At 38.5% G+C, this 27,743-nt stretch overlaps 2 protein-coding genes across 5 annotated transcripts; both read left to right on the top strand.

Moving 5' to 3' along the window:
* The first annotated feature begins 262 nt into the window (after positions 1-262).
* On the top strand, positions 263-8,729 carry LOC119891673 (VIP36-like protein). 2 transcript variants are annotated; one of them, XM_038703476.1, is made up of 8 exons: positions 263-503; positions 1,287-1,405; positions 1,714-1,831; positions 2,599-2,681; positions 3,143-3,304; positions 3,722-3,836; positions 4,009-4,125; positions 6,126-8,729. In XM_038703476.1, exons 1-8 carry the CDS (start codon positions 299-301, stop codon positions 6,266-6,268), a joined length of 1,062 nt encoding a protein of 353 aa, XP_038559404.1. In that variant the 5' UTR covers positions 263-298; the 3' UTR covers positions 6,269-8,729. The 2 variants fall into 2 exon arrangements, with proteins under 2 accessions (XP_038559404.1, XP_038559405.1); XM_038703477.1 differs by lacking the exon at positions 263-503 and adding an exon at positions 781-929.
* Positions 8,730-13,273: 4,544 nt separating this feature from the next.
* Positions 13,274-26,828, top strand: LOC119891142 (putative uncharacterized protein MYH16). 3 transcript variants are annotated; one of them, XM_038702486.1, is made up of 13 exons: positions 13,274-13,447; positions 14,491-14,591; positions 14,809-14,976; positions 15,655-15,747; positions 17,027-17,149; positions 17,611-17,766; positions 17,869-17,908; positions 19,090-19,190; positions 20,461-20,621; positions 22,131-22,290; positions 24,849-24,974; positions 25,536-25,605; positions 26,630-26,828. In XM_038702486.1, exons 1-13 carry the CDS (start codon positions 13,360-13,362, stop codon positions 26,764-26,766), a joined length of 1,524 nt encoding a protein of 507 aa, XP_038558414.1. In that variant the 5' UTR covers positions 13,274-13,359; the 3' UTR covers positions 26,767-26,828. The 3 variants fall into 3 exon arrangements, with proteins under 3 accessions (XP_038558414.1, XP_038558413.1, XP_038558412.1); XM_038702485.1 differs by having other exon boundaries at positions 15,643-15,747; positions 17,872-17,908; XM_038702484.1 differs by having other exon boundaries at positions 15,643-15,747.
* Positions 26,829-27,743: the final 915 nt, after the last annotated feature.

Here is a 27,743-nt window from a genome sequence, read left to right as displayed (position 1 = left end):
TATTTTTTATAATATAACATCCTGAATGCCCCAAATCACTACTTTTACCCTGATTCTTAGGCTAATATCCCTATGTTCTAAATATTTCATTAAGTAGTCCTACTATTTTGTACCAAGTGAAATTTATGAATTATTTTGCCACCACTCATAAAAATAACAATGTAATTAATAAAAATAAAGTTAATTCTCAGTTTGATTTGAACGCTTTTAAGCTGGTTTTATAACCGGAAGTTAGTGGTAGGGTTTTTCCGCTGACTTGCGTGAAACCACGTGACTAGTTTGAAGTGGGAGTGTAAAGATGGTTGCCACTGTAACCAAATCAAATCTGGATCGATTGCGAAGTTTCTGGTTTTTATATCCAATGTTTCATTTTAAAAACACCCGTGAATTAACATGTTTGTTTGTTACCGTTTGTATATTGATGAGCCAGTCGCTGGCAGACAGCCAGGACTTTATGGAGGACTTTTTGAAGCGGGAGTATTCTCTGGCAAAGCCATACCGTGGTAAGTTGGTGACTGTCAAATAACCCTAGCGGTTACCTTAACGCACACGTTAGCTAACGAGTGTAATTAAGCTAAATTAAGTTAACTGTAACTAACAAAAACAATTCTTTGAAACGTAAATGAGCATTGCGTTTAATTCCGCGCAACTCATGGATAGCTAGTGCTGTGTCAGCAGTATAACGTTAATTATTAACTCAGAGGAACTCTGTGCCCCTCAGGCACTTGTGGTTAACTGTTACGTGAGACATCTTGATAGCTATTGTTGGCTCAGGAATAACAGCTAACGTTAGTTAGCTTGTTAGTAATGATAATAAAGTCTAACGTTAGCTTAACGTAAATTTAACCAACCAAGTTAACGAACTCCTCTCTGCTTACACTAGAGTGTTACAGTGTTTGTTTCATGCTCGTTTTACACACGATACACCAGTAAGTGCTAAGTAACGTTACAGAAATGTTAGCCGACATGATCCTTAAAACAACAACCACCCTCAAGTTGGCAAGAGACAATTTAACAAAAATATTTTGCTTTTGTCGCAGATCACTATTTTTTTTTTTTACCTTAACATAATGTTGAAACAAAGTTACAATTTGGTTCGTGTGTATTTGACCAGTAAGTAAAATGAAATACAATTCAGAGATTTTAAAGGGCAGTTTGGACAGTGTGCAGCCTGGTGTATTGTATTGTTTATAGACCGAGAATAGTTGGAGGAATCCCTACAATTTAAAGTTACTGTAGAAACTGGCCTGAATACTGTAGCTAACAGATATATTTCTGCTGTGCAGGGTTAGGTTTCTCTAGTTCTTCACAGTGGGATCTGATGGGCACGGCCATGGTTACGCCTGACTATGTGAGGCTGACCCCAGACCTGCAGAGCAGACAGGGAGCTGTTTGGAGTCGAATTGTAAGTCTGCTGTAAAAAATTGCACATCCCACTCACTCTGCACACATCCTACACACCTTAACCTGCCTGTTTGAGAGAAGTACACAGAACCACTTAACATGACATTGACATAAAAATTTTATATTATATGTATACACCTTTTATGAATATAGTATAGACTGACAGTCTAAAGTACTGACACTTAAACTTTAGACTAACTCAGCCTGTTTCAAAAGCATAGTGTGTTACTCAGTTCCGTTGACAAATGCTTAGTACACATATCATAGCACAGGAATAACCTGCCTGTGTTTCTTTCTCTGGCTTTCTAGCCTTTCTTCTTGCAGGACTGGGAGCTCAAGGTGCACTTTAAAATCCATGGCCTGGGAAAGAAGAATTTGAATGGGGATGGACTGGCTGTCTGGTTAACCAAAGATCGCATGCAGAACGGTAGGTAGAGATTGGATCACTGTTGAGGTGTCATGTCTCATACAACGAAAATGAACTAGGTGCTACAAATGATTTCATGTAATATGAACCCAGTATTCCAGGAGCATATTTACAAAGCCTAGTCTTAAGAGTTGGCTCATCTTTCTGCTCAACAAAACAAAGGAGAACGATTTTTAAAGGAATAAGCAAATATTTTAATGTGCTTCTTTGTAATCTTTGCTGTGTCATAGTCAGATGATATGATTGACACATCAGTGATTTCATCTCAGTACATTCTGTGCAAAGTGACTGGCAAGATCTGCATGTGGCACCAAGGCCTCATTCAGGCCGTCAGCCCAAATAATGTTTTTGGCAAATCCAGATTGATTGTAGAAAATCTGGACAGCAAACAAAAAACACATGAAATGTGATTTTTCCAGATCGGATCCAAACCTCATTGGACACCTGATTCCAGTTAAGCTTGATTTGTAGTTCTGCGTAGGGTCTACGTGCGTAGCCTACGGCGTAGCACGGCATATATTTATACTTGTGTGTCGGCATCTTCGTCATTCTGCAATTACACCCCCAAACGCTAGTCGGCGGTAGCGCTACAGCGTCCACTATGTTGAGTTTTGCTGGCCGAGCAGGCTAACTTCTGGTTTAGCCCTCTGCTAACGTGAATGGGGGTGAAATTGTAAACATGCGGCTGGTGTAGCCTTTTCAATTGTTATTAATTGAATGGATCGCATTCTGAGAATTGCCTGACAGACCTCCCTCTTTCTTTGCAGGTCCTGTGTTTGGCAACATGAACCAGTTCATTGGATTGGGAATATTTGTGGACACCTACCCCAACGCTGACAAGAACCATGATGTGAGTGACAGATACAGTAGAAACTAAATGGAGACCACATGAACATGTCAAAAGTGATCTTTGCCCCAGAAATGATTGAAGACAACCCCGGCATGCCTAATGGCACACAATGTAAAAGCCTTGCATGGTACAGCCTGCTCGTCTTGCCTGGCTTCTTATTTTCAGTAATGAACTGATCCCAGGAGTGTGTCATATTTCTCTTTCTGCAACCCACTCGAATGGCCAGAGGACACTATCTGGAATTCAGGTAGCATCAGAAACAGCTGTTTATTGATGAGCTGAGGATGTTCATCCATTGCATTCACCAGTTCACCATCCCACATTATGTCATTACATACACCTGTGTTGATGCGTGTCTGGTGTCAAATTGTGGTACTGCAGCTGAAATAGCAGAGTAAAGGTGTACTTTGAGTGTGTCTGTGTTGTACAGTGTGTGTTTAACACTGCCGTCTTCCTCACAGAGGACTTTCCCGTATATATCAGTGATGCTGGGGAATGGGACTCTGTCATATGACCATGACTATGATGGACGGCCCACTGAGCTCGGAGGATGTACAGCTATGGTGCGCAACGCAATTTACGATACATTTCTGCTCGTCAGATACTCCAAAAACAGACTCACGGTAAGAAATCCTGTAACCATGGTGGGATTAATACATTATATTTACATGTTGGTTTTTAGATCAACATTTAAATTGTGTTTAAATGTTACATAGTCATGTCATAAAGCGTGAAAATAACAATTATAAGTTACATTTTTTCATCATGGAAAAACCCCCAAGGCAGGATTTAAAAGCCAGGATGACAATCATATTAAATGTTGAAAAAATAATTTCAGGTTAAAGGATTCCCATGAAAACAGAATCCCGGCACTCCCAGATAAATAGTCTTCCTGTTCATAAAACAAACATATTTCAACCAGAACTCATCAGTGTAGTTTATACCTATGAAATAAAATGAGAAAACGGTTGATAAAGATAACTCCTAGCATTAGTTTATCCTCTGTCAGTGACTCATGCTGACCTTCCTCCGCTCTCCAGCTCATGGTGGACGTAGATGGTAAGCAGGAATGGAAAGACTGTGCGGACATCACAGGACTGCGGCTACCCACAGGCTACTTTTTTGGTGCCTCATCCGCCACTGGAGACCTGTCAGGTATGAGGAATCTGACCACTGGGAACCTTTGTTTAATTAGATTAAGTGGAATGAAATGTTAATTACATCTTAAATGATGCTAAGATGACAGAAGAAACAGCAAATGGGCCCAAGAGGTTTGTTTGAAGTCCCTCTTCATGTGTTAATTACTGACTTGTGCATGTGGCTCTAGATAACCATGACATCATCTCCATGAAGTTGTACCAGCTGACAGTAGAGAGGACTCCTGAGGATGAGGAAGAGGAGGAGGTCACCATCCCCAGGGTTGACAACATGGAACAGTTCCAAGGTAGATACAGCATGGCCCTGTCCGCTCTGTGGACTGTGAAGTTCTTTCTTAGAAGGTTGCATGATTATACAATACATAGACGCCTAGATTTAATACTATAGCTACTAAATATTAGGGCTGCAACTGACGACTATTTTGATAGTTGATCAATCTGTCCATTATTAAAACAAGTAATCGACGAATTCGGATTATGAATCGCAAAATTACACAATGTCTCTCATTAAGTTATCAGCTTTTAAATTAAACTTGAGTTTGGTTTAGATGCTAAGTAACAGACAAGACAATCAAATGAATGCTGCTTTCAAAAATACATCTTTTAATGAACGTTTCTGATGCTGCAACAGAAAGTTCCACTGAAATCAAGGCCTTTCATGGACCAAACAGCTCTATTCAGTAAGCAATAAAAGTGTGTGCGCATAGCGCTGTGCGAACACTCATCTGAACAGCTGATCTGCTGTCTACGGACGGAGTAGTTTACGCATTGGTACTGCAACATACGGGGACAAACTAACAAGGAACAACTTCATGTGTCACATCTGCCAAATTTACAAGAGGGGACCAATAATAACGATTTTGCAGTAGACAGAGTTTCAAAAGTGTATATAATACCCCCATAGCCAACAACTCACAAACCTCCTTGTTTTTTTATGGAGGTCTGGTGTGGATTAGCTGCCACCTTATGCAGAGACAGAACTGTTTTCTTATTTTTTAACAAAGTAAGAAATTGTCTGGTGTTGTCTTATCCTGTGCACTCGGCAGCAACACATTGTCCAGCTGTAAACGTCGCCATGAACGATGCATTGTTTATGATTGTAAAGTCAGGTCACATCTGTAAAGTGAACAGGACCGTTGTGCTATAATAATTATTTGCTACGCTAACCGTCATTAACGATTGATTGACCGAGGGAAAATATATAGAAAACGTTATAGCTCAATACATGAAGTAACACGGCTTTAACGTTAAGCTAGCTTGCTAACTATCTTACCGAGACGAGTCTTCGTCATCCAGAGAGCCACAACATTATGTGCCTCCTCTCTAGATGCTCCGGCATAACTGAGGTGCTCCCAGACCAGGAGAGGTCAACTTTGCAAATTCTGCAGTTCACAACCTTTTTGGCAAAGTGAAGAGTCAAGTGCTTCCACACACTGGAGGTTTTTAGGTTGTGAAGGTGTTAATACTATCGCTGATGTTGTGTTGTTTTATTAACTTTACTGTTCACATCACTTTACTCCGTTAAGCTGACCATGTCTATCGCCCAATGAACGAATTGATTGTTAAATTTGTTGGCAACTAATTTAATAATCGTTTTTTGTCGACTGTTCTTGTTGCACCCCTAATAACATTACCATCACTCATCATTTACAGTCACATGACGAGCCGGAGATTGTGGTTCACTTGAGGAATTCTCTCAACTTCCTTTTTCAGGGTAGAAAAAAGATTGTGGTGGTGTCTCTGTTTGTATGAGTACTTCATGTTTTCTGTGCAATTCAAAATGAAAGTAGCAGAAGCCAAGGTACCCTTTTAATATCTAGAATGAGTCAAGTTCCAAAAACCCTGGATCCTACACCTGCCATAATGCACCTCATTATGGCAGGTGTAAATGGGGTGCAGCTTTTTTCATTAGGCTTCTCCTTTGGAAATGCCCAAATCTTCCAGAGAAACTTCCAAAGAGACTGATTGTAGATGCCTCTCCATTGCAAAGCAGCTTTGTCCACAAAACGAACAAACTGTTAATACTATATATTAATAACCAGTGTTTCTAGGGGAATTGCTGTCTCATGTGCCCTTTGTTCAGTGTCTGGTACTCTCGGGCTAGGCAGTTCATCTCTCTAAGCAATGATACTCAAAATGGCATAACCCCATTTTATTTTGTGGAAGAAGCTGACAGCCTTGGTCTAAAATAAATTCTTTTTCATGAAGTGGTTGTATAAAGTTAACCTGAACACTGCTTGGGATCCTGATCTTTTTTATAATGAATCGTCATTCTTTTGCTTCGCAGTGGAAGTCCAGGAGGAAGGGATGAGCGGAGTCCAGTTCTTCTTCACCCTCCTCTTCTCCATCCTGGGCCTGGGTGTGCTGGCAGTGGTGGGGATGGTGGTTTATGGGCGCTGGAAGGAAAACCGACGCAAGCGTTTCTATTGATCAGAGAGTGGTTGATCCACATAGGTTTTCAGAATGTATGTTTTTTTTGATCAACATACAACACAACAATGCAAACACTGCACTAGCTTTACTGAACCATACAATCGAACAACCTCGTGGGTCTGATGCCCAGAGCCAAGAGAACACCTGAGAAGAACAGCTGAAGAGATCAGGAACTGGTGAGAGAGCCAGCTGTGAAATATTCTTTTTTTTTTTAATCTTGTGTTATAGAAGATAGATGAGATAAAGCTGCCATAGAAGATTTTTTTTTGGAGACACTGTAGATTTAACATATCTGCCCCACTTCTACATCAACAGGAAGAGACTTAACAAAAACTTCAGAATCAATCACAGATGCTGTGTGTAGTTTACTGACATCATGTTACATGATTTCTCACTGCCCCTTGGTGCTGCCAGCGTGCAGCTTTAATCTGACATGTAGCTGCTGTGAAGACCAGTCAACCTGTGGATCACTGTAGACTTCTTTTTGTTGCACTGAAAAAAAGTAAAACGGTATTGAGCTCCCATGCATTTGAGAGCACCTTATAAACCAGACAAGCCCTTACGTCAGCTTAAGGAGATTAATGGTAGCTTTTTGTAAATGAATGATTTATTCGTCGCGCTCTATGTTGTATGTTAAAGTTAGAACTAAAGTCACGTGTGCTGTTTGAAGTGCCTAGCTAGGACCAATAAACACAAGCTCTTTCTTATGTTCCAGTCCTTTCTGCATGTAACATCAGAAGTTATTTGGCTTCATTTACTTTCTAAAGTTACTAACATTTCTCCGTTATGATAAGTGGATGTAAAGGTTTGTCACTGTTACGCCCCAAATATCATTTTCAGCATCAGTTTTCTGTGTCACTGAATCAAACCTGTTTCATTAACCAATTCATTTGTGATCCTTTTTCTCTGACTTCAGCATTAGCATTTACTATGAATTGAATAGCCATACACAGGAGCGTGTAGTCAAATGTGAGTTTGAGTACATTGAGTATGTGAATGTGAATACTGTTTACTTTTTAGTTGTTTTACCTGGAATATAAATCCTGCCATCATACATGCTCCCCCCAGCTTTGTCACAACTACCAGAGATGATCCTTTCTGCCTTTCTAGCCAGTACGCCAGTGTTTGCTGAAGCAATGTGTTGATATTTAAATAGTACGTAACCACTACAACTGCTTCTTGAGGTACTGTGTATCTTTTATTAGATCCTAGTCTCATTCTATAGCATCTGTAAAAGCAAGTTATTTTTGTTTTTGCAAAAAAAAAATCTAGTAGTTCTACTAACTTGACCCACATAAATCTGTGTACGTCCCATGGGACACGCTGAACTGCAAGGGGGAGTGAAGTTACTGCTTTGAATTTTGACTGGTAAGAAAGAAACTTGGAGTTGTGCAAGTGAAACACAAGCCATTGCTGGCTGGGTTAGAGGTCAAACCCTGAGTTACAAATGTAATTACAGTTCTATGAACTCTGGCTTGCTCTGGGTTGTAATATGTAGCCACGAAAAGCGTGTGAAAATGGCTGAAATGCATCAGTTTCAACAGGTTGAGAGGAACAATCTCAGAGCTGTGAGGGTTTGGGCTTCAAGTATTTCTTTTTCATTTGCTAAGGGTTTGTGTTCAATGTAAAACAAGGTGTTAAGTTGCTCCTTAATAATGCTTTTCATTTGTATCTTTGTCTTCAAGTAGATGTACATACTGAAAAACATTCTGAAGCACGAGAGGGAATAATACCGTTTTTCCTGGCTAAAATTGGCCTATAGTCAGGAATTCCACATAAATTGGTGGGATTTCACTTTACAAAAGTACAGTACAGTGAACAGTGAGATTGTCAGACTCATGATGAAAAGCAACTTTCTAATCCTTCACATAAGAGCAGCTTGGTCAGGCTGAAATCAGACTTCACTTTTCTAAAGATTGTGTGCTTGTGACATGTCCTGATCACCATGTAGACTTCACCGTGTTCCTTTGAATGATGTTGGGCTTATTTGTAGGAGTGATTTTAATTTAGTTCATTTTGTATTCTTGCATATGTCATGTTGGCTGTCACAGCTGTTTTAAAACAATGTCAGTCAGTAGTTGACTAAAGGTTAGAACCACTCTGCCATCATTGCTAGAGTTAAAACTGTCTACAAAACTTCAAAGAGCAGGTTTTGTTGGTAGATTCCAATATTGTTGTCCGTCTTCAAGGTTTACTGTTATTTCTCTTTTCCTCTAATTGTCAGTGTAGGTGATTTTCTTTCTTTACTGTATTTGTCGTTTTAATCATTGAATTCACCATGGGCCATCATTGGGGCAAACATCCCTTTAGTTCAATATTTAAAAATAAAAACTATGCTTTGCAATTCTGCTTTAAATTTGTTAATCAAAACCATTGAAAAACTGTGAATGAAGAGTATATGTGTATGTCATGCTCCTGTAACTGACTCTTTTCTCATTAAAGGTTTTTTATGCTAGTTTTTCCCACGTGGTTATGTATTATTTTGTCTCTCTCTGTGCCCAGTTTCTATTAATATTACTTCATAAATGCGTTAGATGTTAAAAACCAAGATAATCAAATGCACAAGTTTTGATCTTACTACTTTTGCATAATAATTAAAATTTTTATAGCGCCTTTCATGGGACCCAAGGGCGCTTTACACATAACTACAGAGACAGAACAATAAATGTCATTCCGGGTTGAATGTCTTTGTGAAGAGGTGGGGTTTTAGGAGGTTTTGTTTTTGAAGGTGCCCAGAGGGGGAGCATTTCGGGTCTCTGGGGATGGAGTTCCAGAGGGTGGGGGCTGTGAAGGCTCTGTCCCCAAAAGTCAGCAGCCTGGTGTGGGGGACAGAGCGCAAGCCCTTGTTGGTGGACCGCAGGTTCTGTGAGGGGGTGTAGTGTACTGGGTTGCAGCAGCACGGAGAGATTTATAGGTGCATACTTACATGGTTTTGTGTTTAGGCCCTTAAAATGCACTCAAGATATGAAATAAAATGGCCCTGAAAAGTATGAGGACCCACCCAACCTTTTATTGTTTGGTAGATTTTTTTTAGAATGAATTAAATGCAATTGTGGCACTTCTATTCTAATCCTACACACATTATCCAATGATGACAAAGAAAAACATTAGTTTGGAGTTTTTTAGAAATGTGTTAATCCAAAAATCTTTCAAAAAAGACCGGGTTCTCAAGTTTTTATACAAAGTACCCACATTTGTTCACTACAAATGTCACCAATTCAATCCTCTACAAGAATATCACACACCTCATGAGTTGATGTCAAATGCAATGTGTTCCCTTATTACAACCTACACCAATAGCGGGGTAGGTTGTAACAATGATATGCTTCCAAAACAGGTAGTGTTAAAAGTAGTTGTAAAAGAACAATGTTTCTCTCTAACAGACTTAACAGACTTTGTCTGATGACTCATGCGCATGTACAGTATGTAAATTTATCTATAGAATAAACTTACTTAAAAGTATACTTAATAAATACTACTAAAATGTAATTAATTAAAGAAAATCTCTGTACATCCTTATGTCTAACTAAAAAGAGGTGTGTGTGTGTGTGTGTGTGTGTGTGTGTGTGTGTGTGTGTGTGTGTGTGTGTGTGTGTGTGTGTGTGTGTGTGTGTGTGTGTGTCAATGTGTGTATTCTTCTTCAGAGTCGCATAACGGGACTTTATTTTTTATGCACTGGCACTTCTCACAAGCTGCCCATACACTTTTCTACCCTCTCCACCAGCGGAGACCAATTATGGAAAAGGTCCAACATATGTACAACTTGTGAATGAGGAGTACTGGTCACAGTGCTGAAAAATGAATGCTGGTAACCCTGGAGTGCGGCCCAGACTGCATAGGGCAATCTGGAAAATATTAAAATCAAGAAAGTACCTAGTTTTATGTATCGTGGATGGTTGTAACACTTTTTAAGGAAGTGTTCCAACCCACCCCTGTCAGCCAATGTTTAGCTAACTGTATTTCCATAGTGGTTTGAAATTAGAAAGGAAAAAATGCATCACATGAGAAAACTATATTTCAATCTAATATAAATCAAACAATTCTTTCTGCAATAGTATAGATATTAAACTAAAAATAGTCTTGGTCAAAAACTTTACTTTCTTACCTCAAAATCAGTTTTTCCTCTACGTATTCGGAATGCACCTCTTTCCAGACTTGATAACCACCACGCTTGATTGGGGATGAAGTAGGTAAATACTGAAATGATCACCTAACTCCAAACTTATCTCTATTTGGTGGAATGTTACAACTCTCCCCATGTTACAACTATACCCGCTCTCCCCTACATGTATTCAGAGCCGTTGCTCTGGGACATCTAATTGATCTCAGCTTCATCCTTAGCCCCATTTACACTTGTCATATCAAGGGACTCGGGTCTGGGTAAAATCCAGATAAGATTTAAAACCTTGGTAGAGACCTGTAACAGCTAAAAGGAGAGAATATTGGATGTATATTTATCTAATTATATATATATATATATATGTTTATATATCTATAGATATATCTATAGATATATATATATCTATAGATATATATAGCCCTGCGATGGACTGGCGACCTGTCCAGGGTGTACCCAGCCTTTCGCCCAATGTCACATTGGATTTGCACTTGTACACTTAAATTTATCTTAATTTGCAAGACATTGTTTCAAACAAATTGAAGATAATGAATTCCACTTTCTTTTCCAAGTTTCATGCTAAACATGAGGAAGCTCACTGATAATCAGAATCAGAATCAGCTTTATTGCCAGGTATGTGTACACTTACAAGGAATTTGTCTCTGAACAATGCCCACGATGTGCTTACTTATACAATCGTACAATAAGACAATAAAAATCAAACACAGGCTACAGTATAGAGAACACATATATACACACTATGAACAAAACAGACAGATTGAGACAATTAGTGCTATAGTGTTCATTACAATACAAATAAATTAGAGAATTTCAAGTTCCTATAATTCCCTCATTATTAGCGTTGTACATGCTTGTACAAGATTATATCATGAAATTGATCTAATCTTAATGAATGTACAGGTGATTCGTGATTCAGAAAGATCACATAGGGAAACCATTTTCACATATCAGTTTTGTGTATGCAGTCACCTCCAAGTTTCTGTTCTCTGTCTAAGCTTTCACTACACAACTACCTGAACGCCACCTTGAACGTGGCATGGTTGTTGGTGCCAGACGGGCTGGTCTGGGTATTTCAGAAACTGATAATCTATTGGGATTTTCACACACAACCATCTCTAGGGTTTACAGAGAATGGTCCGAAAAAGAGACAATATCCAGTAAGCGGCAGTTGTGTGGACGAAAAAGCCTCCAACAACAGAAAAGATCAGAGGAGAAGGAGTTCAGGCTGGTGGTGGTGGTGTGGATAAGACACATGCCTTGGGAGAGACCTGGGTTTGAATCCACTGTGAGAAACCAATGTGTCCCTGAGCAAGACACTTAACCCCTAGTAGTTCCAGATGCGTGCGACCTCTGACATATATAGCAATTGTAAGTCGCTTTGGATAAAAGTGTCAGCTAAATGAATAAATGTAATGGTGTGGGGGATGTTTTCTTGGCTCACGTTGGGCCCCTTTGTACCAACTGAGCATTGTTTAAACACAACAGCCTACCTGACCATGTACATCCCTTCAAGACCACATTAGGTTTGGAACGTTTCTTTACAACCTCCAAAAACTTAAGGAGTAGAACTTAGCAGAGTACTCAGGCATATAGTCAGACGAATTTCCACAATATGTTTTAGTGCTCAGCGTTATGTGCAGAGCGGTCAAATATTGAGACAGATCGTCTACCTTGATCTACCTTGATTGAATAATACTCTGTTCTCTTCTGAATCACAAGCATTTTCACTGTATTTACCATACAACTATAGTACAAGCATGTTGCATTTACATAAAGCCACTTAAAGTTATCACACACCTAACACCTTGAAGTGACTGACTTAGCTGTGGCCACAGGTGAAACATCATTTAAAATTGAAACTGACAGATGAGTGCACATGCAGGTTATTGCTCTGAGATTCAGTATTGAATTACTTCTTGAGGTAGGCCAGTGGCTGCCATATTGGAAGCAATGCGCTCACAGCTAAAAACAGCTGAATACTTTTTTAGACTCATGAAATGGCTGTCTCAGTAGAGCTAATAGGCATGGTTCATTTCTGTTGTTTGTTTGTGTGCAAGAATGAATCATTTCAAGCCAGCCAGCCAGTCACTGCACCTTCTTTTGTGTATTTGAACTAGTGTTGTAGTCAAGACGGCCTAAACTGAGACCAAGTCAAGACCAAGACCAGTTCCCCACATTACATATCACACAATGAGAATTAGGCTAATTCATTTGTGATTCAAATGAATTAAATCCAACATTTATTAAACATTTGTTATATTGTTATTGAGGGAAATTAAATCATTATAATTATCATTATTGATTTATTACACAACACAATTCTGTTGTGCATTCATTAGGCTTCTGGGTGATTCTTGTAGCGTTATTCCATATCTTAAGCTTTCTTTCTAAGTGGCAGCAAAAGTTAATAATGTGGTCCCAGTCGTCTCCGTAAGGTTGCACTGCAAAATTCACAGTTGGAATCGAACCCTGGTATCTCACATTAAAGGCATAAAATGAATTACTGCACAAAACCTACACCAGATAAGAACAAGCTCTTTTATCCTTTAGACCTGTTCTGAGTTTCTAGATGAGGGGAGTCTCAAAAAGTGGGGGATGTCAAAAGCTGGAAAAATATATAGCCTATATCTTCCCTTCCCTTTATTGCTGCAGCACCAGAAAAGATGACAAATTCAAACAAATTGTTCAGCAACTTTTTCTCTCCCTGGAAGCTCTTTCTGCCCATTTAAAAACATCTATGGTCATTTGTTCCAGTTATCTTTCTCACAATGTTCTGTAGAATGGACAGCTTGATGGGCATAGCAACAGTAACCAAGGGGGCAGGGGTTAATGAACAGTCATTTGAAAGTGAATCATTTGAAAAAATTCATACCAGAACATTGAACACATTTGAATAGTAATTAACCAACCAAAGCTTACAGGCAACTGCTAGCTAGTTAGTCAGATAGTTATGTTACAAATAAAAATGATGGATTTTAAATCCTGTACAAAGATAACAGATGCAAGAACTTCAACACCTCGTCAAGTCAAAACCTCAGGTAAGACTCCACTGTGAAATAATGATGGTAACTATGAGAGCTAACTTAGCTAACGTTAATTAACGTTAGTTACTAATCACAAAATGCATAAACAATATGCCCCTTTAAGAACATTTACTGTAGCTGTACTTCATATACTGTAACTAAATTTATAATAGTATGTACAAAATAATCCCTGTGAGCAAAAAGCTCTGCAGGCTTCAGGTATTCAGACTGATGGTCAGTTGCTCCAAGCCATACAAGAAGGTAACGTAGCCACTGTGACCCATTTATTTGTGGACTACTGTTTTGAGTTTGGCATTTTGGCGTCGCCATCTTGGTTTTTTGGAACTAGAAGTGACCATATTTGGATGAGCTAGCTTGGTTGGCAAAGGGCATCTCTGATCCTGCAATGCTAATTTTGGCTAGCAAAAGACATGCTTAAAATAAAATGGACCTTCTGGAAAACAGTGTCTTTTAGTAACCAAATGCTGCATAAGATATTTTTGGGCAACGAAAATGTTAAAATTAACTTTCATGATTTGAAAACACACTGTGAAAGCCTAAATTCAAAGACAGCACTCATTAACAACTTCAAGGTTCATTAAATGCAGTGCTGTTAATCAAGCTTTTTTAGCTGGTGTACATAGTGCAGTGGATACCTACCTCTATTCTGATTGACAGGTCACCATCGCAGCGATCTGTCAACACAAGGTAGCCAAGCCCTAAAGCAGTTTGTAGTCTATTTTGTCTAAATGGGACCATAATTCAAAAAATGAAAATCATGCTGTGTTGAAGACTTAAAACTAGCGATTGAATCCATAAACGCATTAGAAAAATGTTTACTGAGGTAATAAATAATAATAAATTAATAATAATTAATAATAATAAAGTAGTGTCATTTTCTCACAGACTTCCATATGATCAGGTAAATTAAAGGCCACCATAAAATCATTTTCAAGGAGACACAGTAAGTTAAGCTAGTTGGAAAGTTGTAGAAAACAATTGTGGGCTAATCTGAAAATACTGCTAACAAGTCTCTAAAAGACCATTTTCATTCTCAGAGAAACAGACGGCAGAGGACGGAGCAAAACATGTCTTGGACAGCCATGACAAACTTAGTAGAAGACAAAAGCCATTGTCCAAGCCTGGACTGTCTCTGGAGGTAAAGCATGTTGTGTTGCCCTTTATTTTTTCCCCCTGTAGTAAGACATTAATTTCCAAGCATCATGTTATTGTGGCTACAAAAACCATAAACCTGACAACTTTCACTTTTCATTAGCAAAGAAGGATTTTAAACTGGGAAACATGTTTCTTACGAGAATGTTTCATTTAATTTAATTCAACATAGTCTTTATAGTTTTTATTTTCCTGTCATTCAGAAAAAAATTGAACAGGAGAAGCGGAGGAGGCATGTTCTGATTAATGAGCACAACAGATTAACGTTTGCAGTGAAGACAAAAGAGGCTAAGTTGAAGGAGCTGCAAGAGCAGCTAAAAGCAATGAGCCTTCAGCCTACAAATTACAACTGTGAAGACACATGTGAGCAGGTAACTGTGCACCCAGAGACATTTGGCTTTTTTTGCCACTTGGGGGCACCAAAACAAGCTGAAAACATTGGACGGTATGCTGTATTATGACAACTTTCACTTTACACACAGTCATTTGAACCATCATTCATTTACAAATGTTGATTAGTGCAGCTTTATCTCAACATAATGCACTCAAGAGTCGGCCTCAAGACTCAGTACTTCACTGATGTCGTCTGTCAGTGTCAAACTGCATTTGACATGTCTGCACAAGCACCTCCCCAGGCCCACATTCTCTCCCTTTGAGGCTAGGGTTGCTGCTATTCTCTAAGTGCAGGTGTCACAGGTTGATTCTCTCCACTGTGGCTCAGGCAAAGAGATATACAGATAAGTTCAGATCCTGTACTGTACCACAGGATGAAATTCTTTTTACAGCAAGGCAACATAAAAATATATAAAAACACAAAATATACAGTTGACAACATTAAAAGTGCTGCTGCTATAACAGCAATACATGTTTTATGATGTCTATGGGAACATGAGCACTATTTATTTTTTGCACCATGGTCAAGGACGGCTAATGCTAGATGAGTTCATTTGTCTTTGAAGTTGTAGCATATCTTCTGTTAGCCTACTATTGCATCATCGATCACAAACGAATATGTTTTGCTTATTTTCTAATGTCAGCGTATACGACAGCTGGAGAACAACCTGGATAAGATGAAGCTGAAGACCACACAGGCTAAGAGAATCCAGACAGCCTATTGGCACATTCTTGAGCACCTGCAGCAGGTGAGCCATGCTGTTGCTGCTTTACTACAAGTAATCTAAACTGAAATAAGCTTCCGTTAGAGCCAACAGAAAGGGATCCTTTAAAAAATATGTCAAACAAGCAAAAAATAGTGTGTAAAAAAAGATTAAAGGAAGACTAACTCACGCCTACGCTATTCATCAAAAATACATTTTAATACAATTAATCTTGGAGGCCCTGCTCTCAATTTGCTGCAGTTGCTGCTTTGTGGAGAACACCCCAAATTTATGGCATGTTGTCTTGTTACGTTTTCATTGTCATAACTGTTGCATTTAAAGTTTTTGTACAAGCACGTTAATTGTATTTTTATTGATTTTGGTAAAATCAAACCACGCTTTCAAGAAGTGTGCCTCAGAAGAGTTGCCTGTTGGGTCTAACAGCATCTAAAACTCCCTCAACCCACACCTGATGGCAGAACCAGGGAAGCTGCTTTTGAAACACTTTTGTTGCGCTATGGAACAGTTCAACCTAAGACCTTAACAAATGCATCTGTAGCCAACCAGTAACAATTTAAGACCATCTGTTCTGTTGGGGACCAAAACGTTAGAGAGGAAAGCATCCCAGCAACATATTGATTATTAAGTCCACACTCCAAACTGGCTGAATTCTGGGCATGCATATTGAATCATGTTATTACATTATCAACATACAAAGACTGTATTTTTTTCCTGTTGAAGAGGCAAGATCAGCGTATTTCTCCAGTTTGATAACCACAAATGGTAACATCTTATTAGAGGTTATCGATTCTGTTGTGAGAGGCTCCTCCACCTCTGCTGGTTCTGAATTAGCGGAAGAATATCTTTATTATTTTGTTAAAAAGGTGGAAAGTATTGAGACTCCCCTCACCCCCCACCCACCATTTCTAAAATATACTTCTTTTTGGAGAAAGTTATTGCCTTTCAACTGATCACAGAATTTTCGATTGAGCTCTACATAGTAGGCTACTGATGGCCTAATTGCCAACCTGCTTTTTCCCATTTCACTAATGGTAAGTTCACCAACTCCTCAAGGGTCAATCTTGTATTTGTTAATAATAATTATAATAAAGATAATAATAATAACAATAATATAAATTAATAATATACATTTTTATACCTATTGCAATTTATCTTTTTGTGAAGCACTTTCTAACATTGTCAAGAAAATAGCTGTATAAATAAAGTTTATTCTTAATTTTAAGCAGCGATGTAATGTGTCAGTACAGAACCATTGTCTCATTCTGTTGTTGCCGCTGTTGTTTTGTATTTGTAATGTGGTCAGGAGGTCCGTGGTATGTACAAGATCCTGGACCAGAAAGCGCATGCAGTTGCCGTTGGACAGGCAGAGGTGGACAAAGCAACCCAAAAGTTCCAGTCAGCAGCAGCTGCTGCAGATAGCACACTGGTAAGACCTCACCACCACAATCCTAGCCTAACCCAGCTGACTACAGCAAGAAGGTCTGATGTGGATTTCAGTGTTTGGAGGCTTAGAGGAGTCAGAAGCTTCACTGGATGCCTTAGAAAATGAGAAGCAGTTTCTCTTCACAGTGTGTATACATGATCCTGATTACAAATATTTTCAAATAATCTAGTGATGGATTGTGTTGGGATCTCTGGTCAAAAGTGCATTAAACTGCTTTTCAAATGATCTGTACAATTCTCAGAGCAACATACCACACTTATTGGTCATGCAGCAGACACGTCATAAAGGGACAACAAACCTCTCATATAGAAGAGAAAATGTAGAAGTAGACTGCATGGGTTGGTTTGGTTTGGTCAGAGGGAGAGGTGGAGACACTGTTAGTCATGACTTGATTTCTCAAGTCTTCTACTAGTTTGTGATTTTCTTTCTCTCCAACCCATCAGGGCAAAATGGTTCAGGTGGAAAATGAGACAATGGAAAAGAAAAGTAAAATGGATAGTGAGCTGGGCGAACTGACGGCAGAAGAAAATGAGCTGAAACGGAACATGAAAACACTTGGACGTCTTAGCCCCAAAGGGCAGAGCAGGCTGAAGGAGCGGGTAAGAATGGAAAAAGAATGAATCTTAGATTTAGATGAAGACGAATAAGATGAATCAGTTTGTAAAGAAGTGATTGATTAAGGTTATATCTTTTTTCACAAGCAGGAAATTGAGGAAAAAGCACAGTCAATTCCTGTCACAGGTAATGCAACAAAGAACTTATTTTATTCAGCTGTCTGTCACTGTAGTCATGCTTTGCTGTTGTAGGTGGTAAAATCTTTAAACGCTAATTATCTTATCCCTGTCAACCAATTGTCTGCCGTGGTGGTGATATATCAAAAACTGTACAGGTACCTTTAAATTAAAAGCAGGATTAGCCACTACACATGTTTCAAATAAGGAACATGAATAAATTAACATGGGTGGCAAGTGGATAAATCATAAAATAAATACAAATAAATAAATCATCAAAATAAGTGCTTTATGATGAACCCATTATCAGTTAATCCATTATAAAACATATCAAAATAAAACTTACAGTACTATAACCACTGAACAATCATTTTACTGGGACATATTTTGCCTATCCAATTTTATTTTCACCCAATGGTTTTATGTTCTATTTGTTTTGTTTCATTTCCATGTCTCATTGTATTTTATGTGCACTTGTGAAGCATAACTGGGCCCATATTCAAGAAACTACTAAAGAGAAAGATACCCCTTTACTCTCACAGGTAAAGGTATTTATCAAAGTGTTGTTAAATTTAAGAGAGCTCTAGATATCTCTGAAGTTGGTTAAGAGTAGATCCTAGATAACTGTAGGTCGGAAACAGAAGCAGAACTCACCTTCTGAGACATGTTTTGGTGCAAATTATTATTGGTCACTATAAATAATATGTTTGTTAAAAGTACACTATATGTAATTCAGATGTATATTTGAACATTTGATGTTTTGATGACATTTTTCAATGATGCAAACAACTATTAAAGCTCACATTAATTTAGTTTGCAGTCACTTTCCATGCATCTTTTCCATGCAGCTTTCAACCTCATCTCATGGTCTTCACTAGCCTCTCAATTTTCAGATCTCAGTTGTCTGGGTTTTTTTCAAACTAGTTATTCCAAGATTACAAAGGTGACCTTTCATATCTGTACTTCTTGATTCTTTTGTAAATAAAGTCACAGAACCTAAAATAAAAACAAAACAAAAACAGAAATTAAAATAGCAAGGGAGCACTTCACACTCCCATCACATTCAAATATTAGCACTCGTCCATTAATGTAACAAAGCCATACCTCTGTATAATACTCTACAATACTGTAGGAATAAATGATATAATCTCGTAGTTAAAGTGTTGATATGTGTTCTGTGTACCTCTGCAGATCATCAGTATTATGACATCTGTGGTGCTTCCCAGTCTGACATGAAACTGGTAGAGGATATGGAGGCTCTGAGAGAGATTCTGGGCTGTGCTGACATACAGGTAGTCAATTCAATTCAAGTCAAATTTACATCTATCATTAATGAAGCAGTTTTAGTGGACACGTCCCCTTCAAAGTGCTACACATGCTACAAATACACAAATAAATCAGCAAGGACACAATAAATGAAATAAGAGGTAAAACTATGAACTAATGCAATATACATTACTGTAGCTTATGTGTTGAAATCCTGGCACAGGAAATAACTACAGAGCCCTCTGTGACCTATAACTGAACTCTTTTTTTAATTAATAAGCCACTGTGGGAATTGCATTGGGTGATTATGTGGTTCATTTGTCTGATCAGGGCTACCATGTTTCATTGTGTTCACATTGTTCTTATTTTGAGTAGGTTATACAAAACTCAATAGTCCTAGAGCGCTACGATTTGTAAAACCAACAGTATTCTGCATTTATACAATTATGTCCATGACATGATGCTGTGATCATACAACATTCAATAATCACTATATTCGCTATACATGTGTCGCTTAGTCGAGAGTTAGATTTGAAGATTGATGTCATGTTCATGTCTGTTTGGTTAGCAGCCAATTAGCGTAGCTTAGCTTAGCATATAGCCTGGAAGGGGGGGAAAGCTAGCCTGGCTCTGTGTAGCGTTAATGACCTGTGCCTCCAAGCTCCATAAAGTTCACTAATGAAAACGTTATACCTTGTTTGTTTAGTACAAAAAAGTTAAAAGTTTTATGGAGTGCGATTTCCTGGAGTCTTGTTGTCACTGAGGTTGCCCGTCAGTAGAGATATCAGGAAGATACTGCACCCAACCAAGAAATAAGCCACCTAAATTTTGTTAGCTTTGGACAGAGTCAGGCAACGTGTTTCCCATGTTTCTAGTCTCTATGCTAAGCTAGCCGGCTTCTGGCTTCGTGTTTAGCACGCAGACATGAAAGTGGTATTAATCTTCTCATATAACTCTCAGCAACAAAATGCAAAAAACAACTATTCCTTGAAAGACATTCACAAAAGGGATGCATCATATGATTTTAAGTGAGTCTTTGGGCACCAAAGAACTCATTTTTAGATTAGCTTTTATTGTATGCTTTTGTTTTGCAGCTGTCTCTGGATTTATTAAGACAAAATTATAGTCATTTCTCCTCATTTGTATTGACGCATTGTAAATAAGCCCTTGGCTGCATTTAACGGCATTGACAGCGCACATGCCTGCAAAATTCTTGATATCAATCCAAGCTCCTTAATATGATGTGAGGTGACCAGAGAGCCTGTGTAAACCACTGTTGTGTGCCTTTCTTAATAGGATCTAGTTAACAAGGTGGTGTCACAGCAAGCCACCAAAGAGCAGCTCCAAACTGAGGTAACCCACTGTGAGGAACTCGTCAGGCAGGAGGCCAAAACCCTGGCTGATCTGGAGCTCCTGAACACAGAACTCAAGTTCAATGCCAAACCTACAACTACAAGGTATACTGTCAATGAAACTCTGCTACACAGTCTGAGTTATCCAGTGTTCACATTATCTTTAGTTGTTTCTAACTTTATATAGTAAAATATGTGTTAGATGTAGAGCCAAAATGTGGTGCTCAGTTGGATTATCACAGATGGTCACCTAACATATCTTATCTTTACTTTGGCTTATCAATTTTCCTTAAAAAACAAGGCAATTTAAGTAGAGCTGAAACTATTATTCGACTGACTAAACTGATTATTATATACTGACAAATTGAACATTACTGTGCAACAATTTGTTTGTTGTAGCTTCTAAAATGTTTGCTACCTTTTCTGGTTTTTCATAGTCTTCTGTGTTAGTAAACTAAATATATCTAACTCTTGGCTATGACAACCTGGACTCTGCAAAATTGTAATGGGCAATGTTCACTATTTTATAGACCAAATGTTTATTCAAATAATTGAGAAAATAACATGTTTTTTATGGTGAGGGCACCCAGAGGAAATCTTCGCAAACACGTGTGGTGCCCAAACAATACAATAATGCTGCGATGACACTGCTACAGTGCTATTTTTTTGAACTGTTATGAGTCAAATGCATAAATATTGGATACTACACACGCAGAGAACATGCAAGCTCCACATAGAAAGGCCCTGAGGAGACCACTGAGCTGCTGTGCTGCCTAAAACACAAAAGGTTTAAATTTCTATAATAATAATGTATAAAAATAATAATTCTATAGTAATACTGCTAATAATAAAAATTGGAACTTTTTAAAATCCATATTACAAGTTGCTTCACAAAGGCAGCAAAATAAAACATCTGGTTTTAGAAGAAAACCGATACAAAAACAAGAAAAACATTTGAAGGCAACATTGTAGTTGAGCCGTTTTGTATTAGTGACAGTTTAAGACCTAATACTAGGATAAATTACTTGAACTCGTAGTGTTTCTTGTCATGTCACAAAGCCTATTCTAGATGCTGGACTTGCCAAACGCTATGAGCCATCACTCTGGATTACTGTATCTGTCTTTTTAACTCACATGGCAGGTACTAGTTTAATGCCTGTGGCTATGTGGAGGGTGTGATAATGAGGGTGATGATTATTTACAAGCATCTGGCAGCCCTGGTAGGCCCCATGTGGCTGGATTTATCAGTCTGGCACAGCGGGGAAATCAACAACATCCTCTTGTGGGGTGATTATGCCAGATTGATGTCTCTGCTGATTTCTCCTGAGATGTTTTCACAATCCCCTCTCACGTCACCTTAGGCTATTCTCCAGTTGTGTTGTTACACAGTGACATTTTCAATATCTGATCCACTTGATGCACTCGTCACTTAATCTTCTTAAACAGCTGGGACAGGGACAGTTTGAAATAACATCACGAAAGTGTGAGACGTCTTCAATTGGGCCATCCAAACTTTTATCCTATGCATTGCGACATTTTACTGCCATGTGTTGCTTTTATTACATGAAGAGAGAGGGGCTATCTTACAAAAAAACTCCATCTGGTTATTTTAAGGTTTGACAAGCTGAAGGAACAAATGCAGGCAAAGCTGAGTCAGAAAGTGGATCATGTTCAGCGACTTCAGGCCAAGCTGCAGCAGTCTCAGGGTCTGTTGGACACTGTTGAGCAGGGGGTGACCAATGTCTACTTCAGGATGAGCTGCGTACTTGTGGAGGTTTGGACCAAACTCTCTAAACTTTATTACTTATTGTACTGGGGCTGGACGATATGGCCCAAAATTTTATCACGATAAAGATTTTCATATCTTTCTATATCAATAATTATCACGATAAGTATCAAGTCGTTATTTCTACTTAAATTCTAAATTATGGTCAACACTAGATGCTAAACAGTGGATCACTTCACAAATCTGAGTTAGAACATAATTATGATAAAATCTTTGTCAACAAATATGCACGAGTCAAGTTAAGTAAAAGCTTTTTTCAGTCCCTTTCCCCCCACAAAATAAACAAAAAATAAGTTCTAATTTGTATATAATTCAAGTTAATAAAGTCAAACATTTATTGAACATTTGTTATATTGTTATTGAAAAAAATTATATTGCAATAATTAGTGTCTTTTTGTTTTAAAACTGTCTTCAAAAAACAGATTAGGATTTTTCCAGGTCTATGTGAATGCAGTGCTAACATGCCACATGCTGTAACTTTTCCCCCTCTCCACACTGGCCCTGAAGCAAGTCCCCAGATCTCTTTTCAAGGAACTAAAAGGATCCTTCAGCCCATTGTTGTGTGCGTTTCCACCATGGTCTAAAGACCTGCGAAGATTAGGCAAATTAACCAGCTGACGTAGGCTGTAGGCCTATATGCCATGCAAAGCGATGCAGGCATCATTATTTAGTAACGACTATCCATGAGCAAAATTTATAAATGAACATCAGATTTGACTGGAATATAGTGATATATAGTATAGCTATGCTGGACCATTGTGCAGGAGTATAATGAAGAGACACATAAACAAAAGTTGTTACAATTTTAATAACAAACTGGATAAAGCCATCAAGTTCTTAAAAGAACTCCAGCACAGAGAAAGCACCAAAAAAATAACATTGTGACATTTTGGAAGGTTATTAAAACATTTCCAGCCGACAAGAGCTGCAGATAAGCTGCAGCACTCACGTCTGTGTCGCCTGAGCGTCGGAGGAACGGGATGTTTAACGAGCTTTATTAACTGCTGTAATCAGCTGTTCCACTTGTTTTGGAGTGGAGGAGACCGACTTCAGCTCTGTGTAGAAACCTCCTGACTGATGAAAACTTAAAACAACAACTTCGGACCCAGTATTTAGCGTAATTCCATAAGCAGTTCGCTGTAAACACACTGCTGCACAACTGCAACCAATACATTTAATGCCAACATACGATCTCAGGCGGACATCAGCGAAACTTGTGTGGCTATCTGATTGTTGATTGTGATTTATTGGTTTGCAGACAAGATGGAACAGAGAGGAGCAGTCGTATAAAAACAGCCGACATGCTCGATTTAAAGCCAGAAGCCTCTACTCACCCATTCAGGAACTCACTGCAAACTCCAACTCCCAAAGTACCGGTACTTTCGGAAAGTACTACCCCCCGAGCAGGAACTTTTTGGGGGGTAAAATAAAGACCCTAGAACTACATTTACACACTGGTCCCTTCGGTGGCAACACAGTGAAGGTTCCTAGTTCCGGGGTATAGTTCCTTTGGTCGAAACACAGCTTAAGTTACACTGTGTGAGGATGAATTTGAGTTTAAAAGCACGATAGCTGCCCTAAAGTCTGGTGGTGTGGCAGCAGAAACTCCTATATGTCTTCCCAGAAGGCAGCAGGGTGAACAGGCTGTGGTTGGGTGGGTACTGTCCTTTAGTATCCTTTGGGCTCTGCTTGGAAGATATGTACCAAGTTGTTTTAATCACCCGCTGCACACACTCCTCCCATTCATTTGTACTTTGCATTGTGAGATAATATTTGATACAGACATTCATGTTCCCCTCAGAAAAAATTGTAATCACTTTGTTGATCATCAAGTGCCATCATTATGTAAACATGATCATTTGTCCAATTACTTTTGTTTATGACCAAATACTAGCAAAACCAATGACATTCCCATCAACTCAGCTGTACTTTGTATTTAGCTATAACTAGCAAATGTTAGCATGCTATCATGCTTGATAGTGAATTTGGTAAACACTGCTAAACATTAGCATGTTAGCATTGTCACTGTGAGCATGCCGATGTTAGCATTGAGCTCAAAGCCCTGCTGTGCCTAGCATGGCTGTGGACTCTTTGTGTTGTTATCTGCTGATACCAATATTGGGAAAACTACTACTTAAAGGAGCCAAGAATTAATATAACATCATCAATACCATTGACTGCATGCTTCCATGTGTTTCTCATGAGTTTCTGTAGTGCAAACGAGTGCAAGATAGATTTTGTTAAAGTTTTTACACACACAAGTCAAAAGGCTCTCTTACAATATTTAGATTGAACCCCAGAGAAAGATAGGCTTTGTCGTAATATGAGTTTGACTGTTGTGTTTGCTAGACTAGCATTACCACTTTTCCTCTTTGTGAAGTCTGTCCATCTTTACATGTTGTTTTGCTGTCTGAGTAAATCTTGCAAGCCTGAATTTTGCTAACTCTTGTCACAATCAGAGCACTTATTAGCATTTTAACTTGTCATCTCAGGGAAAACAACACTAACTATCTGACATATTCAACAAATCTTTGACTCTTTTTCAGGGGTTGCCCAGCGCGTCCAGTACTAACGGCACAGACAAACTGGGGGACATCAGCGCCCGTCTACCAACATTACTGCAAATAGCCTCAAAGCAGAAACCTGAGATCAGCGGTCTGGACAAAGAGAGGGTGCTACAATTCTCTGATACTTTCTATCTGCTCTCAGTTTGGGTCTGACCAAAACACCCTTTAAAGAATGGGACAGGTTAATGTGCTGCATCTGATATTTTATATTGATGTTATCATTATAGTGTTAGTAGTCCTTTAGCACTTACACTGATGTTAATAATAATACATTTATAAAATAATAAATTTGACTATTCGCTTCATCAGTTATGACAGATTTCTTTAGTAATTATTAAATGAGCACTGACATTTTGGAGAACAAATTTTCTTGCATGAGAAGATATACAGTATTTATAAAAGTGTGTTTTTGGAAAGTTTCCAAATGTCTCTATTATCTGTCCCTACACATAAATCAAGATGTCCTTTTAAAGGTGTCAGAAATCAATTTTGGTTTAAATTCCCTGTCCATTGTCAATTTAAAAACATTTTTAAAATAGTACTTGTTGTTTATAATGTCTTACTCTTTTGGGAAAAGATTCAAGTTGTTTAAAAGGTGTGACCATGAGTTGTGTCTAGTTATTGTGTTAACCGCCACAGCCTTTGCCTCTGCGTCTTCTTGATTAGGTTTACAGTTTGCTGGAACAGCTCAACATGATGGGGATGAGGAACAACAAGAGACAAACTACCCCTCTAGGTGAGGAGAAACTTACAGAACTGGATGCATCCAGCAGCTTATAAGGCACAATACAAATGTCTTAAAAATGTTTGAATAGCACAAACATTGCCAAAATGGTAGAATAGGTTAGAGCAACCTAGCTACAGTGATTCCCATTAATTAATCATACTATGGCAGCCCGCCACAGTCAAATTTTTTCTCCGCCATAGTTTCAAAATTAACCGACTGTTTCTCAATCTGCGTTCTTGTACTTGGCAAACTCGGTATTGAGAAACAGCTAACCACTTTTCTTTTGAGGTAATTAAGGTAATGTTAACTAAGGCCCCGGACCCCCTTAGAGGGTCAATGTCTACCCACCATAGTCTCATAAAATCCTGTGGGAAACACTGTAGCAGTTAGTAGGCTCTTTGCCAATGTTTAGAAGAAAAATCCAAACTGACCCTCTGCTGAGAGACAGTTGGTACGGATGGTCAGCTGTAATCCAACAATCAGCACAAATACAGGTCTGCCATTGTTTAGAAGCTGTTGGGATACAGGTGTCTCTGTCCCCAGTCAAGGTTGTGTGTGGCTGGTCAGTGTACTTAGTGTACTCAGTGGTAGTAGTAATAGTAGACCTGTATTTAAAGCACATATTGTTTTGGAGAAGATATTGTCTAGATAACACTACAAGTAAATGAAACACATGCAATCTACAGTATCATTTCTAACCTACATACAGAAAGCCCTCAGAGCAAAACTACCCTAATCCTAACTACCCAGTGGTCCCGAGAAATTAATAACATCAGTGTAGCATTAGTTAAATAGGTACAATACAATAAATAGAGAAATCTGGCAATTGGAAATAACAGTACTTTTTAAACCAGAATGGAAAGACTCATTTAAAAACTAGTTTAGTCCTGAGCTGTTTAGGGAATTCAAGCTTGAACATAATTGAGTAGTAGTTGCTGTCTTAAGCTTTTTTTAAAATAAGTAAATATCAGGAATGCATTGTGCAGATGTCTTGACTGAGAATCTGCCTTTCATACTTTACCCCGTCTTACAGACACTCCCCAGCTTAGTGAGGATGAAGAAGAGTGCGTTCTGTCCCGCGAGGAAATCAAACGCAACAGCAGTAAACTCATTGAATCCAAGCAGAAGAAGAAGAATAAGTCCTCGAGGAAAGGCAAGAGGAAGCAGTAGAGATATAGACCACAGAGTGGGTATAAAAAGGCTAATGAAATAAACAATAAAGAAAGCTAGAAGTTTCTGCTTTTGTTGACTGTGATTGACACTGATCCACAGTGTACCAATTCTGAATCCCACTTCAACTTATGATGATGAAAGAGTGATTCTATCAGAATTCAAAATTTTCCTTGGACTTTTATAGTGAGCAACTGAGTGTATTTTTTATTTTTAAGTGAATTTATTCAAACCAGGCTAAGGACAGTATGCAGTTAATGTCCCTCCATGAAACCTTGTTTAAAATTACAGAGCTTATATTGAACCACTAGGTGGGAGCATTGTGCAACTAATCTAAAGGGAAGGGACACACATGTTGAGCGTGGTGGCGAGTTTATCTAACTGAAGGATGACTGGACTGACTCTCAGCTAAAGGGGAAGGGAGTCTGGCACGGAGCAAGTCTGTCCCAGCTGAAAATTAGCATAATTATAGGCATCTGGTCATTATCCTGGATATGAAACATTATTTATTTTTATAATTGGTACACGCATTTCTCAATAGCGAGTTCACTTTTTGGAAACTCCTTACACAGTAAGCGCAACAACAGTCCATTGGCATGGTTTGAAGTCTAGGACTTAGTATATAATACTTAGTATACAGCTCAAACAACAGTATTGCATGCTGACCTAGAGCTTAAGTAGAACTGGGTCAGGTTAACACGGTGTAACAGGGAACTATTACTTCTGAGCTGTAGAATATTGGGCAGAAATTGAAAAACGTGGCACAATACTGGATTTAATGTCTTTAACATAAGAAAGATATGGCGTTCCACTACATCTGTTTTGAGATTTGAGTCTCCTTTATAAAGTCATGATTAAAAAAAAAAGATATTTAAAAGTGCAAATATCATACTGACTAAAAATTGTTAGAAAAACAAAGGTTTTAAGGCTGGATAACAGATTGGATAACACTTGTGCAGTGTGTACCATGGTCACCA

This window comes from Micropterus salmoides, unplaced genomic scaffold (assembly GCF_014851395.1).
Source record: "Micropterus salmoides isolate LMB-PRFRI ecotype aquatic unplaced genomic scaffold, ASM1485139v1 Ms_hic_scaffold_7, whole genome shotgun sequence".
NCBI classification, from domain to species: Eukaryota; Metazoa; Chordata; class Actinopteri; order Centrarchiformes; family Centrarchidae; genus Micropterus; species Micropterus salmoides.
The sequence above is the reverse complement of the archived record's forward strand: the minus strand, read 5'-3'. Positions and strand labels throughout refer to the sequence as shown.